The sequence below is a fragment of the Rhamphochromis sp. 'chilingali' genome (genome assembly GCF_963969265.1).
Source record: "Rhamphochromis sp. 'chilingali' genome assembly, chromosome: 9".
NCBI classification, from domain to species: domain Eukaryota; kingdom Metazoa; phylum Chordata; class Actinopteri; order Cichliformes; family Cichlidae; genus Rhamphochromis; species Rhamphochromis sp. 'chilingali'.
In genome coordinates this window covers 36417122-36432658 of record NC_137936.1, presented here as the reverse complement: position 1 = coordinate 36432658, position 15537 = coordinate 36417122, and the positions used below count along the sequence as shown (strand labels likewise).

The 15537-nt window shown below is 42.0% G+C and overlaps 2 protein-coding genes across 3 annotated transcripts in view; one reads left to right on the top strand and one right to left on the bottom strand.

The window, feature by feature from the left end:
* col2a1b (collagen, type II, alpha 1b) overlaps positions 1-6306 on the top strand; it is a 48461-nt gene extending 42155 nt beyond the window's left edge. For both annotated transcript variants that reach the window (XM_080891279.1, XM_080891278.1), the window contains 10 exons: positions 170-223; positions 671-778; positions 1298-1351; positions 1496-1603; positions 1754-1807; positions 1917-2024; positions 3072-3360; positions 3630-3817; positions 4304-4546; positions 4766-6306. In XM_080891279.1, coding sequence (XP_080747405.1) covers positions 170-223; positions 671-778; positions 1298-1351; positions 1496-1603; positions 1754-1807; positions 1917-2024; positions 3072-3360; positions 3630-3817; positions 4304-4546; positions 4766-4912 — 1353 coding nt within the window. In that variant the 3' untranslated portion in view covers positions 4913-6306. The remainder of the gene's footprint in view (positions 1-169; positions 224-670; positions 779-1297; positions 1352-1495; positions 1604-1753; positions 1808-1916; positions 2025-3071; positions 3361-3629; positions 3818-4303; positions 4547-4765) is intronic.
* Positions 6046-15513, bottom strand: LOC308402429 (leucine-rich repeat-containing protein 3-like). Its single transcript, XM_080891286.1, has 2 exons — positions 11933-15513; positions 6046-10004 (listed from the first exon to the last, which is right to left on the bottom strand). Exon 2 carries the CDS (start codon positions 9935-9937, stop codon positions 9086-9088), a length of 852 nt encoding a protein of 283 aa, XP_080747412.1. The 5' UTR covers positions 9938-10004; positions 11933-15513; the 3' UTR covers positions 6046-9085.
* Positions 15514-15537: the final 24 nt, after the last annotated feature.

Below are 15537 nucleotides of genomic sequence, written 5' to 3'. Positions count from 1 at the left end.
TGAAGTCCGTTACTATGCACCGCCGTTGTGTCATGTTTACATTTGCATTGTGTTTACACCACATTAATATTGCGCCTCATTGGAGCAGGTTTATTATGCAGCTGATCTGTATTCAGTTAAGGGGACATCTGGTTTGGTGGAAACTATTAACATTTGATTTGGTTGACAGGGCACCCCTGGATCTGATGGACCTCCCGGTAGAGATGGTTCTCCTGGAAATAAGGTGAGAAGCAAGTCTGGGTCTTATCATCCAATTTTTAATACCCTTATTGATATTTTGGAAACGTTCAAATCAGTATTGCACGATAGTGGCATAAGACTGCACAACAGCAGCAGCGTGAAGCAAAGCAAAACTGCAGCCGGAAGCCTGATGAGATGTTTTATAGATTCAGCCTCCTGTAATATACAATCACATGCAATAGTGTTTAAAACACAATCATATTCACTCAGTTTTTTCTTCGTCTGCTGCTGGACTTCTGTATTTTGAGCAGCTTTATTCTGAGTGCACAGTTTTATAAAAATGTATTTATATAGTATATGTGCATTAAATTTTTATTTTTACCATCTGGTTCTAACATCTTTTATCAAACCTTGTGCTTAAGTAGATAGCAGTAATTGAGTTATGTTACGTTACATGTAAATCCCTGACTGTTGTGCTCTCACTCTGCAGGGTGAGCGTGGTAACACTGGTCCTGCTGGTGCTCCTGGTGCTCCGGGCGCTCCTGGTGCTTCTGGCCCAGTTGGTCCCACTGGCAAACAGGGAGACAGAGGAGAGCCTGTGAGTATTACCTCCAAGACAAGCTAAATTAAAATAAGATGTTTCTAGAAAAGCTGCAGCTGAAGAGCAAAGTTTGTTTGGCCTTATGAGATTTATATAAGGTGGATTTTTCTCTGCTGGAAATTAGCATATTGTCTGATAGCGAGTGCTGAGGAGTATGTCTCAAGTGTTTTATCCCTGAGTGACCTGTGGTCTAAGAGGAAAATTAAACTCTGTGCTTGCTTTTCTCATTTACATAACATTCAGTCAGTGTACTATGTTAACAATTGTAGACTATTTTATCACAGTTTGCTTCCTAAACGCAGACATATTTGACTGGTATACAAGCATATTGTTGAACAAGGAGGTACACAGCTGGTACACAATGACAAGTACAGAGTGAAGACAAATTGCTAAATCTTGAAAATGAAACTTACTGTAATTATTAATGAAATTTCTACTAGCAGATTATTAAAAGTTAGAATAATCGTCATTGTGTTCGTATGGTCCATAATTCCTTTTGTTTCTTTTGTGTTTCAGGGTCCACAAGGACCTGCTGGATCTTCAGGACCTGCTGGTGCCCGAGGAATGCCTGTATGTTTCTTTCTGAGAGAAACAAAGCTGCATGCCAAGTCTTGAATAATTTCTGGCCTGAATAAACAAAAGAAAATTGGTTTTGCCACAAGGCTTAAATTAACTCTTGAAATTCACACACATATTACCACGCTTTGTTCTCAGGGGCCCCAAGGACCCCGTGGTGACAAAGGCGAGGCAGGAGAAGCTGGTGAAAGAGGACAGAAGGGACACCGAGGCTTCACTGGTCTGCAGGGTCTCCCCGGACCTCCAGTAAGCATCACTCTCTGCCTGTAAACATACGTCTGCCTCCTGAACTTTGTTGTACACCAGCTCAGTCATTTCAACTAATTCGTGCCTTTGCTGTAGTGCAGTTTTCTTGTCATCATGCTTCAGGTATTTACTGTATTTCTTCTACTTTAGGGTCAACCTGGAGACCAGGGTGCTACTGGACCTGCTGGACCTGCAGGACAACGTGTGAGTACAAATACTCAACTGTAATAAAAAGTGGCAGTCACTTTGAAAAACCATTAGCTTCTTTAAATGCTTCATCTTCAGACCTTAACATCTCAAACTGTCTCTGCAGGGACCACCTGGACCCGTTGGCCCTGCTGGAAAAGACGGTTCAAATGGTCTGCCTGGACCCATTGGACCCCCTGGACCCCGTGGTCGCAGTGGAGAGACCGGTCCTGCTGTGAGTGCTTTTTTGTGCTCATTCAATTCATGCTCCTCTTTTTTTTTTTTATTTAATTTGTTCCGTCACATATTTATAATAGTTTTTTTTATTACTTTTTGCTACATTCTGCAAAAAACAGGTTTGTGTTAAATACATGAGAATACCAAAGTTGTTTTCAAGAATTGAAAAAACAAGAATGGGACAAGATTGGAAACTGTGCACGACTGTCACGACCTCATGACATCATGAGTGCGAGATCTGAGGGGTTTAGTTGTGTGACGTGAGTTGAACATTTGCGCAAATAATTTCGTAGAACATTATTCGCTGGTTTACATCACAGTCAGTCATGACACGATCCTTCCTCTCTGTCCCTGTCGCAAAAGAAAAAACACTATTAGTCGGGGGGGGGGGGGGGGGGGGGTCAAATTTAAATCAAAACCATTATATAAATTAACACGTTTTATTGATTGGTACAAAGAGTAGCAGCAAAATATTATAAAGAGCCAGAAACATAATGTCCACATGGGACAAAATTAAGTGGATATAAATGAAATAAGTTTTTTTAATGTTTGTTTTTTATTATTATACCAGATTATAGCAAATTTGTTGTCCTTATTAAAGATAATGGTCGAAGACGTAAAGTCAGTCTGTAAGGAGGGCACACTTATGGTGTAGGAGCTGCAGAAACTGTGTCTGCATTTCATAATTTCATATTGAAGCAGGAATTGTAGGTGCACTGCAACAAGAAATGGACAAATTAAGTGGCAATTAATGGACTGAAAAACAGGAAGGAAAAATTTAGCAAAGGTCAAATTAAATGTGAGTATGAGTGGAAATGAATGACTCGCTTACTACGTGGATGCTGAAAGTGGGAGTGAAGTCTCAGACAAGTTAATAGAAATGAGATACAAGAACAGATTGTAGAGGATTTCCTGAACCCATCAGGAAGAGAGGCTTGACGGGTTTGACAGAAAAGGGCAAAATAATGCAGAAGTGCAATGATTGCAAGACTCAACAAAAAAAGAAGAAGTATATAACCCTCCCGTCTTTATTCTTTTCTCTCAGGGTCCTCCTGGAAACCCCGGACCCCCTGGTCCTCCTGGTCCCCCGGGCCCTGGCATCGATATGTCTGCCTTCGCTGGTCTGGGTCAGACTGAGAAAGGCCCCGATCCTCTCAGGTACATGAGAGCCGACCAGGCTTCTGGAAATCTCCGACAGCATGATGCTGAGGTCGACGCCACTCTCAAATCTCTCAACAACCAGATTGAGAACATCCGCAGCCCTGAGGGATCCAAGAAAAACCCTGCTCGCACCTGCAGAGACCTGAAACTGTGCCACCCTGACTGGAAGAGTGGTGAGTGACACCGAGGGGAATTGGTTAAATTTGGGGTGAGATGAGAAAACAGACAGGAATTTTTTGCCATCTCAATTTAGTAAAGTCAAGGTTTGTATTAGCCAAGGTTCTGCAGTTGGGGAGTGTTTGGATTGAGCTGATTTAGTCTGTTTTTTCAATATTAGAAAAACAAAACATTATACAATAAATTTCCAAGTATTATCAGATTTTTAATTTACCAAAGACCGAGAATGATGCGCTCCCATGTTCCTGTCTTTTTCCATCTGCAGGAGAGTACTGGATTGATCCCAATCAAGGCTGCACCGTAGATGCTATTAAGGTCTTCTGCAACATGGAGACAGGGGAGTCCTGCGTCCACCCCAAGCCTTCCAGCATCCCTCGCAAGAACTGGTGGACCAGCAAGAGCAAGGACCGCAAACATGTCTGGTTCGGAGAAAGCATGAATGGAGGATTCCATGTAAGTTGCATCAACATTTTTAAATTCTCTGTGCCTGTGAAACGGGAAGCGGATTCACTGCTATGCACATGTTAAACTATTTTAAAAAGTCAATGATATGAAAACAGTGGAGGCAGGTCGGCAGTTCAGCATAAATATTGATCATTGGTTGACACGTCTATGGATTCTGCTGCACGATGAGCAGTGCCTTTTCCATCGTTTTCTCTTAAGTCTATACTAGTCTTACTTAAAGCAAAGTTAAAAAGCATCTTGGTCTCAAGTAGAAACCTTATAAATAAAGTTTAGCAGAAGAATAAAAAGCACATTTTGGCTGAGCGAGGACATAAAATCAATGACTCCCTCTTAAAGCCCCTGTATGTAAGGTTTTTAAAATCTGAAACATCATCTCAACAACCAGTAAAAACACACATGCGTATAAACTGAACCATAAAAACAATTGCAACTGTTATTCTAACTTTCCCTTCCTTCAATTCCTATGCAATGCAGTTTAACTATGGCGATGACAGCCTGGCGCCCAACACTGCCGCCATTCAGATGACGTTCCTGAGACTGCTGTCCACTGAGGCTTCTCAAAACATCACCTACCACTGTAAGAACAGCGTGGCCTACATGGACGGCTCGACAGGCAACCTGAAGAAGGCCGTGCTGCTGCAGGGCTCCAATGACGTGGAGATCAGAGCCGAGGGCAACAGCCGCTTCACTTACGCTGTGTTGGAAGATGGCTGCACGGTAAGACCGGCAATATTGCTGACATCCATATACATTACACCCACACTGTCAGATAATCGTAAAAACGTAATGAGGGATGTTAAAAGTGGCTGAGAGAACAATAAAGCTCATACAAATTTCTTGCTGTGTCCACTCACGAAACTAATCTCATTCTCTCCAGTTCTGGAGTAGTTAGAGGTTGTTTAACAGCTGTTTGCACCTGTCGTTCTCGCTCTACAGAGACACACGGGAAAATGGGGCAAGACGGTGATTGAATACAGATCACAGAAGACCTCTCGTCTGCCCATCCTGGACATTGCACCCATGGATATCGGTGGAGCAGACCAGGAGTTTGGAGTCGATGTCGGGCCGGTCTGCTTCTTGTAAAGAACGAGGGATCAAATTATCGAGAAAAAAGAAGTGGAGATTTGAAAAAGAAAATAACATGAAAGAGGAGCACACCTCAGATAAAGGAGGCGAGGAAGAGGAAAAAAAGAAAAATCAAGACACTTTTTTTTTAAATGGGACTTTTTTTCTTAGTAGAAAGTGCTTTTCCAAGTTGAACTCCATAGGATATCTGCACTGAATGGCACCAGCACCTGTCATTTGTGATTCATCCAGCATTGCCTCCAGTCAGCTCGCCCCTGCCCACCCCAAACCACGGACTCCCTGTTTTCTCCAAAAATGCTACCTCCCCTTCTCCCTCCCTGCCAACTAATCTTTTGCATATTCGCGAACAAGAAGGAGGAAGTATGAGGAGAGTACAGGAGCATACGTAGGAATTGGAGAGAGAACAATGTGTTGGTGTTATTTATTTATTGTTTAGGTTGAGATCCCTGGTGTGACAGGACTGAGTTTGTTGCTAAGTATTGAAAAGTGGCTTACACACAAATAATTTCCACCAACTCTCTCTCGTACTTCCTCCTCTTTTCTAACCATCCCATCGCTCCTGTACAATATCCACTAAAGAATGAAACGACAACAATCAAGCTGCAAAGAAAGTGCAGGTGTTCCTATTTCTACTGCCACAGTGTGTCAAAAGTTACTGTGTATTATAAATAAAGTCAATGGTGCTATTGTTGTAAAACAGTTTGTATTTTTTATCAGCCAGATACTCACATTTAGTGACCTGTATATATGTATATATATGTATATGTGTGTATACATATATATACAGTTTCTCAGAGAGAGCATGTCGCCCAGGATTTTGGATTTCAGGGTGATAAAAGTCCCGGCTTGCCCCCCCCTCTTTGCTTCGTGCCTTCGTACATAAACAAATATGGCCCCCTCGTAAATTTTTACAATCAAGTCATGTTCATTTCTTTAAAAATTGTTTTCTTTTTCTTTTCCTAACATTTGTTTTGGTATGTTAAAGCTACCTCACGCTAAAAAAGAAGATCTTGACAAGTTGAAACTGAGGCCTTTTCCACCTCAAATCTTTACATGTGTGTGACCAACATGTTGAAGATTTGAAAATTTGATCATTAAAGCCCAGTCTGCTGCCCCCCACCCGCCCTGACCTTCATCCCTCTCTGCTTCCTGCCTTCAGTCTCCTCACAGCACGCGCCCTCTGCTTCACACTCACGATGTAAAGCGTGTTTGACTTTGTTGCTCCGGTCCTACAGCCAGCCAGAGGGTCCATTTGTGTGAGGTTGTGTATATTTTCTATTATTAATAATAATATTATTATTAATAATAATAGCATTATTATATTATTATGATCATGACTTGTTTTTGTTACGTTTTAATTAATGTAAATTGGAAATAAAAGACAAAACCAAGTCAAAGGCTGAAGTTGCGTTTTATTTATGTTCCGTTTTGTTCTCCCCGGTGATGAAATATCTCGTCCTTAAAAGAAACATTCAAACATAAATAAAAAAGACAACGTATCATATCTACCCTGCTTCTATTTTATGTTTCTGTGCCAATATCTGGATTTATTTCCAGGGAAGAGCAGTGATGGATATGGTTTAATTTTGCCTTGACTGATGATGGAACAAAACGTACCTGTGATGGTTTTCCAATCGTTTCCTTCACTTTTCATGCACAGTAAAGTAGAAATGGGAAACACTGCCAACTGCGATCAGCTCATACTGCGATTTGTCTCTCTGTACTTCATTTCTATTCTTCTAATTGCATTTTTCTATCTTCAGTAGAAATAAATCAAGAAGCATTTCTATAAACAAAGTAGAGCAATGTTTGTTTTATTTGTATTTTTTTTTTCTGTTTTTCCCCCAACGTCGCTTTTCATGGCTCATTTATTATTTAATGTAATACTTTCCAATATGAGTTTACCCTTGTTTGGATATTTTTGGGTGAACAAACAGACAAGAAAACAAATCACTGGGATGGAAATACATCATCAATAATAATAATAATAATAAAAAACTACAGGAAAAAACATTTGATTTTTGGGGTTGTTACAATCATCACTGGAGAGACCAGGAGCATTATTATAAAGATATGAAACTGAGCTCAGGCACATCAACACTAGATGTAGGATTTATGACAAACAGCTAACGTTCAAGAAATATTCAGAGTATGTACGGTTACACATACAGTTTATTCACAGGCAGTTTTGCTTTTTAAGTCACATAACGAGCGTCCACCGTTTTATTCTCGTCTTCTTCTTGCCTGCGGTTTACCAACAAGACTGGTTTCACACACAGATCGTAACAATATCAATAACTGACTCTAGTTCTGACAGCATGGGAACAGCGCAGACCTGAACCAGAATCTCTCTCTGAGGGTCCAAAGTAAACAAACCACACTCATCAATATAACACATTAAATGTTGACCTATTCCAGCGTGTGCCTCGGCTCTTCCCACTTTACCAACCCAGCTTTTAGATAAGATAATATTTTATTGTATATAATGACCACATAGACATTTGTACACTTTAATCGATCACATACTGATGATACATGAAAAAAGAAGCCATGCTAGCAGCTCTATGATACTGTATGGTCCCTCAGCACAGTGCTCTGAGCTAAATCCTACCAACATCCTCACAATGACAGTGCTAACATACTGGTATTAGTAGTTTACCATAACCATAACTTGGTTTTAGAATGGACCAACAGGTATTTGGTCCAAAGAGATTTTTTTTAAGTCATAATTATTACAAATTGATCTGAAGATCTGTGTGGCTCACATACCTATAAAAACATGTTATAAACTAGCTGTTCCCATTAAACCGCTCATTGCTGATTGGGTTGCATTGTTGCCCTTGTTTCCAAAGTCTTTTTTGTGTGTGTGTTTGAATACAATGAGAGTGAAACCTAAAATTATGCCGTAAATAACAAGCTTACTTTTCCCCATTTATGATCCCACACTCCGGTATGGAGACACGTTTTAAAGAGGTTGACTAGCAAACTGAAAATAGGGCTTTTTACAGTCTCTAATGCAACAGTGAAGGATGACAAATCCAGATTTATTAAATCACATTGCACACCCTCTCCTCACAGAATGCTAACATATTACCACAGTAAATCTGAATTCAATTAAATCATGTGATACTGGGTGAAATGCGGATGTTTATCCAGGCAGGGTTTGTTCTGCATGCGTGCAAAAAGCTAGGCTGAGGATTCAGTGCACCTGCGGTACACCTACAGGAATAGCATTAATTGTAACACTACAATCTGTCGTGTTCTAATCAAAGCAATTTATTATCAAAGTGTTTTGCTTATTTTCACACTGCCTTTTAAAAGAAAATCGATTGGGATGGGGTTGTGTAAAAGAAAAAGAAATGCAGCCCCAAATAATCAGGACTCGAGGTTTTCTACCAGCTCCTCTCTGGATAAATATGTGTATTAATAATTGTTTTCTAAATTGATTTGGACTCTCTGTACACCAGGCGATACTGGGTATGTATACTAAACGGACACACAATAGTTCACCTCCAGCTCTAATGGATTCCTTAGAGAAAATTTAGATCAGAGGCTTTCCAGTGACACATAAACACTGGGTCAGTGCTGATATATTAAAAAAGGCTTAAATTATATCTGCGCAAAATCAATAATATCAAAGTAAAAACGGCCACAGCTATGCACAAAAATGCACGTGCACACTTACGCACACATATTAGACAAGCAATTATAAGATGACACACATTAGCGTTTGCACACTGTCCTCGACCTGATAAACACTCCAGCTGATTAGTGCCTTTCAGTAGTTTTATTAAGGGTCAGTTGGTCAACGACTCCTAATTAGAGCTTAATTTAAGATAAAAGAACACAGTATGAAGCATGTTGGGAGGATAAAAGAGGGGGTGCAAGAAGATGTCTTACATGTTACACTTTCACTTTGTACTTTTAGGGATTGTTAAATTTTCTCTCAGTAGAGATGGTGGGATGAGTAAGCAAGTATTTGTTTTATCCACAATTAGCAAAAAATATGATGGGAAAGGAAATATGAAGACATTTGCAGGGTGTTCGGGAGCTACGTTTCCTCTGTGTGTGCATCTTCCACTGCTGGTTTTCACCATAACTCCACATAGAATTTCAAAGTCAAGGTTGGTAAAAATAACATTTTCTTTTAAATTTCAGCTGAGCAGGAGTTTAGAAACCTGTACTGAGAGTATCTGTCTCAGTAGGGGTCTTGCGTGGGCTGGGTAAACTCTTCAGGTACTCCAAATGTCTGCGAGCCTCGGCTTGGTTCTGCCTCACATAGTACACTACATACACAATGACCATGAAGAACCACACAAACATGGTCACCAGCATGGCTACATCAGTGGTCTTCCTCTGCAGACTGCAGAAATTCACCCCAGAGTCCAGCAGTTTAACCAGCGGTTGGCCTGCGTGCTCGCCCAGTGACCCCGGATCCTCCCACCTGCTCCCCTCACCCACCCCCCGCACAGAGCTCTCACATATTATCCCATTCACTGTCTCAGGCTCCAGGTTCAGAGTCTCCATCAGCTCCTGGAGTGTGCAGTCACAGTGCCAGGGATTGTGGTAAAGACGTGTCTTTGCACGAGTGGAACCAAACTCCTCCTTGCTGACGTGCCTCAGCTGGTTATGTGAGAGGTCCAGCAGGCGTAGCTCGGGCCCCAGATGTTGCAGGGCCCCAGAGGCAAGCGAGTCGATGCGGTTGTGGGACAGGTACAGGTCCCGCAAGCGGACCAGGTTACTGAAGGCACTCTCTGGGATGTTCCGTATGTAATTGCGCTCCAGGTGGAGGGAGACAGTTTCTGGTGGGATCCCCTCTGGGATCTCCCGCAGCCCAGCATCCGAGCACAACACCGTGGCCGTGTCCCAGGCACAGTGGCAGCTGTCCGGGCACTGTGGGAACACTTGGCCCCACAGAGCCAAGAACAGGAGTGACACACGAAGCCATGAGTGAAGATCCAGTCCTTTACGTCTTCCTCCACTGAGGCTGTTACATCTCGCCTCACACCAGCCCGTGCACATGGCCTCACCATAGCCTCCTGACACACACCAGGTCCCAGTTAGCCGCACACTGTTGCGCTGGGAGAATCTGACAGATTGAGAGAAAAGAGGTCAGTTTGGAAATGAAGACTCTCTCTCTCTCTCTCTTTACTTAATCTGCAAACACATGCAATCACAACAAATGCTCACAAGGGGAGATTATGATGTTTTGGGAGGAGGGGCAGAAAAAAGGTCAGTGGCTAAAGAGACAGACAGTGAATGAGCTTAAACGCGGCTTATTCCACGAAAGCCCTCCTGTATGGAGAGGCATGTAATACAAATGGACTCAAACATGTAAGAGGACAGTTTCTATGCTAGAAAATCACCCCTTGTCATGCATATCGAAGAAAAATGTTTGTTAATAACTCTGAAATGAAACTGGACTTTCAGTGGAACCATCAGCAAGTTTTATTGCAATGATTCCCTCACGAATCACAGTTCAAGCCGTAATGACGGTTTAAGTGATCTAATAGGGTTAAAAATCCTCTCTTGTACTTCTGCATTAAAGGGACGTAAATCATTATAAAAGATCATCTTAAACCATCCCATTCCTCTCCTGTTGTGCTCCTCCAGAATAACAAGTTTAAGATGAGAAGGAAAGCATTACATTACACCCATCAATACATGCTCATCTCATTTATCCCTGTATTTATTTCCCCATGATGCCATATCCCCTTAATCATCTTCCAAGGGTGAGGTAGAGGAGATGTGTATTGTAGGATGTAGGTTAGAAAGGGGTTGGATCGATAAGCCCAAGCATTGCCTGCTGCACTATTAACTGCATGAACATTAATCCTGCCCGAGTCCCACAGTGTCAATAAGTGACAGGGCTGGAAAAAAAAATAACCCAGCAGCAATCTGGGTGTTAGCATCTGCTCGCTTCTCCCACAGTTTAGAGGCAAAAGTTTAAAAAAAGCAACATGAGCAAAACCAACTGGGACTCTGCTTTAAATATGTTTTTTTTCCCCTTTCTTTAAAACAAATAAATAAAACCATGTGGGTCTGTAGGTGGTGTGAGGGCAGCCTGTTCTTGTTTTGCTGACACAAGCATGGCCATATGATGTTCTTGTTCCCAGACAGAAATCACAAAACACTCCTTGAATTTGATTAAAAGACTATCCTCTTAAAATGTCAAGCACCCTCCGCTTTCTCCCCATTTTCATAATAGAATAAAAACTGTCATGTGTCTCTATTGTCCTGACAGCAGGGCTGAGGGTTTCAACCCCGACTCAAGCGGCCTAGATTTGGATGATATGCCTGAAGGTGACTGGGTGACAGCCCTCTGATGTCCATCAAGCTGCCCTCTGTGCCTTATAAACTGTGCAGAGGATTTGGCTCTGCACTCAACGGTCCGTTATTAACATACTGAATGCAGATGCATGCAAATCCCCAATTAGCAAAAATAATCATCTGCTGCATTAATAAGAATGGGATTGAGAAAGACCGGGGTGGGGAGGCTCCCAAAGCAAATACAGCTGTGGTTACAGCTGGTGACTGCAGTTTCCAATTATTTTTTTTCTAATATCCCTTCCTAATTTTAAAAGGCCTTTAATCCGAAATAGAAAAGACATTCTCGGAATTTCCTGCACCCAACATAGTTTTTGACAAAATGAACCTGCACCGACATAATAACGATGCCGGTGAAATTTCATGCAGACTTTAGATGACATTAATCTGCGTGAAACAGGTCAACTAGTCTACCCGAAGCAAAGGGCGTCCACAAAACAGCGCTTTCCGTTTGGTGACACTAAATGTGATTTTTCTGTATCATTTTTAAACTTTTGTGCGATAAAAATGAAGTTACTTAAATTTTATGTGCAGCTTTTTTCTCCGCTTGCCTTATTAGGCTAAAGTTAATGCATTTCTTCTTCTTTTTTTCTTTTCTTTTTTTTTTTAAAAAAGAGAGCGAGAGAGAGAAATTCGCGAAGGATCTGAATGTTAGGGCTCGTCTTTCCAAGTGAACATAATTAAACTCACCTGTAAAACCGTTTCTGGTGAAGTTTGGATCCACGCGGCGGGTGAGGATGTTTATTTAGACTCCGTTTGTAGTTTTTCTTCCCACAGACTGGATGAACATCATCATCCTCTTCTTCAGAGTTGACAAATTTCCCAAAAAGGCAGAAAAAGAAGACAGACAGAGAATCACCTGAGAGCGCGTGGCGGTCTGTCCCCTGCGGAAGGCTCCATCACTGACTGTCTCACTAGTGGAGGGTAGTTATAGCGATAAAGATGTGGGGCAAACTCTCTCCCTCCCTCTGTATCTGCTTGTGCGCGCGCGCGCTAGTATATGTGTGCGTGTGCGCGCGTGAGACGAAAACAAACGCGGGAGGTGTGCCCTCCACTCCTTCTGTCCCTCACTAGAGCTGGAATCAATCTCAGCTTTCTGAGAAGACGCTGGTTAACTTAATTAACCTATAGATATAATTAGATTCTTCCAACCATTTTTCCAGCAGAATCAGATTGAAACCCAGCCATGCGCACAGTTACACAGATTAGTAATTTATTTATTCATTTTAAGTAAGCAAAAAAAAAAAAGAAAAAAAAAGAGCCTAATCATTGTTTGATATAGCATGCGAAATAATAAATAGCCTATTTACATAGCTATTTAAATAGCTAAATAGCTATTTACAAAAGCTGCAGCTGTTCACAGTTAGATAAACAGGAGTCCTGACTGATAGAGCTGAAAGGAAAACAGCATTAAAGGGAAAATGCGATTCTTCTAATCACTCCTGTTTTGTCCACGCTTAGTAGTGGAGGTCAAGTAGAAAGAGACTTCATTTGTCACAGTGTGCAGACACAGAGAGTGGATCAAGCTGAAAATGAAGACTGACTTGGACACGCAGGGAAACATAAGCATGGACCTACAAAGGAGCAGCAGAACATATGGCAGCCTTGACATTTTGAATTTCCACATAAATGACATGGAAACACCATCAGACCGGGAGACAAAACAGCAGAAAACAGAATGTATGCAGAGAGCAGGCGCACTCTCGGGATGAGTGACCTGCTCCGTCTCTGATTTTCTATTGTAAGCAGCAAGAATATCTGCCCATGTACAGCAGAGCCCTCAGGGGGGAAAGGATGGGTCTGACAGCCATGATGGCACCTCGTATCCCTCCTCTGCCTCTACAGCCCGTCCCGCTCCTGCTAAATCTATGACATTCCCACTCCTGACAAATACAGAACGCTGCAAGTATAATGCCTTTTTTTGCCCCCACATTCCAGCTGAATACTTGTGAATGTTTTGCCCTTGATGGGTGATTGTTTCCATGTTTGCCAGACATGATGCGGCAGACAGGCTGAGTTTTGTGGTTTTTACAGATAGAAAACAAGGGACAAAGGGGTGCATAATGAGAAAGCACATGGCAGCAGATAGAAAAATCTCCTACTCAAAAAAAGAAAGAAAAAAAAAAGTATTGCACATTGTCTATTTTTGCTCCCTGAACTGAGAGCGAATAGCATGATTTTGGGTCCGAAGTTCAATTTGCAGGAAGAAAAATAAAAGCTGTACCACATGGTGAGAAGGCTATGGAGGGTCTATTTGTACAATATCGGATGAAGATCTTTTAAAGGATGCGCATGCCTCTGAGCAGCACGATGATGACAACACTGACAATATGAACTCCAAGGAAAACCATCACTGCAGTCAAGTGAAACAGTTTGGCATCATCTGTTTGCTCGGGTGTTGTCCTCAGAGGGGAAAACTGAGCAAACCATACAAATTTGTAAATACAAAGAGGCAGTGGAAAAGATCTGCCAGCCAGAAACAAAAATCTAGTTCTTTCTGTGCACACGGTCCGTGTTTTTGTCCTTTATCTGTGTTGTGAAAAGAAAGGGCAAAAAAATAAAACCCACAAAACTCATGTGGCTATACCTCTCCATTAGGTATAGAGAGGGAGAGGAGGGGGAGCGAGAGAAAAGAAAAAGCAGTGGAGCATTTCTTGTAACTAGCCTGTCATTCTCTCGGGATTAAATCCACTAACAACAGGTCAGGCTGGGGGCAGGTGTTCTGCTGAGGCTCTCAGTAGCCATTTTTCCACAGCGTGGCCAAGTGGGACTCGGTAGTGCTGGAGTCGTCTTAAAAATGCTTACGACCGAGGACTAACACAAAGATCTGGTTTGCTGCTGTGTTGTTAAAAACTACAACACAGACGGAAAATCATCTCTGCTGACAAAACAAAGTATTAAAAAATGTTGCTTTGTAGGGGCTTTGGGTGACAGCAAAAGACTTGCAGCCCGTTTGTTCTGTAGCAGCAAAACCAGCGCATGGGCTAAAATGCAAAGCAGAGCTTTTGAGGACACTAAACATTTAGAATATAGTCACAGAGCACCCTGTGATTTCCTGTGCACAGCAATCAGGCAAGTGCACTTGACCATGAATAAGCCTGAAACTGTGCATGTGAGGGTAAAGTGGAGACTGGGAAGCTCAAATCGATGCATATTAGGCTACACATCAGTTCTTTCCTCCTTTCAATCTGATGCTTCTCTCAGAGAGTCTCCAATTCTGCCACTGTGATGAATGCACCTTTGCTGTGTCCTGCTCCTTTGAGTGAAGCAAGCTGTGAAAAGGGGTTATCTTCTACATCTCCCAAAACAATACAGCATCAGTTGGCAGGGATTACAACACCATGTGACTATAAAAGGCTGTGACAAATGTGTATGGATTGGATTGAGACCTTGGCTCGGGACCAGCACAATAGAGAGCAGAGTAATAACACTAAAACGTGTATCTGTGTGCTTCTGAGACAAAGGTAGCGTGCAAAAGAAGTTGCAAGAGGAAGCGCACATTTCCAAAGCCATTATATATTGTTAGTGCACTCTCAGCCAAATGGTAAACAATAATTCAGCAGCTGAAAGTTGAGAGCAGATATAGATTAGACAATACACCATGAGCTTTATTGCTATGAGCACATGCTGTCTGTGGGAGCTTGTTTTCTTGACATTAGATGGGGGAGGTCTAACGTTTGCCACAAAAAAAAGTAAAAGCAAGAGCGTGTTAGGAGAAAATTAACTGGATTTAAGAATAAATAGTCTGAATGCAACGAAAGGCAAATGAGGAGAAAGACATGAAGCCGAGCAACATTTACAGCTGTAACGTGTCCATTTTATTTTGCACCGCAGTGGCATTTGCACAATGACACCAGCGCTGATGGAAATAAAATGCACAGCAATAAAACCAGAGCGGTGCGTTATGTAGATGAAGAGCAGCGGAAGGTCAGACCCGTGGAGAATGTAATAAGAAGTAACAGGTAGCAAAAGGGGGAGGAAATCTGGTGTAATGATGAGAAAATTCAAGCCACATCTACCGACTTTATTACAGGGAAATTGACTGCATGACTCGTCCCAGTCCCGGTAACCCCGTCACGAGGCTTCCTTTGGTAATTTAATTTATCCAAATTAATCAGGCCTTATTACTGACGCTTTGATCTCGGAGCCAAAGGAAGTGGCCTCTGTATCTCTTTGTAGTGCTACGGTTAATGTCAGCACGCTGGAAATGAAAGGTGCAACCGTAGTCCAGGTGTCTCTATAAATCAGCGACTGAAAGGTAAGGCCGTGGTATCTCAGGCTTTGAAGATGCTGGT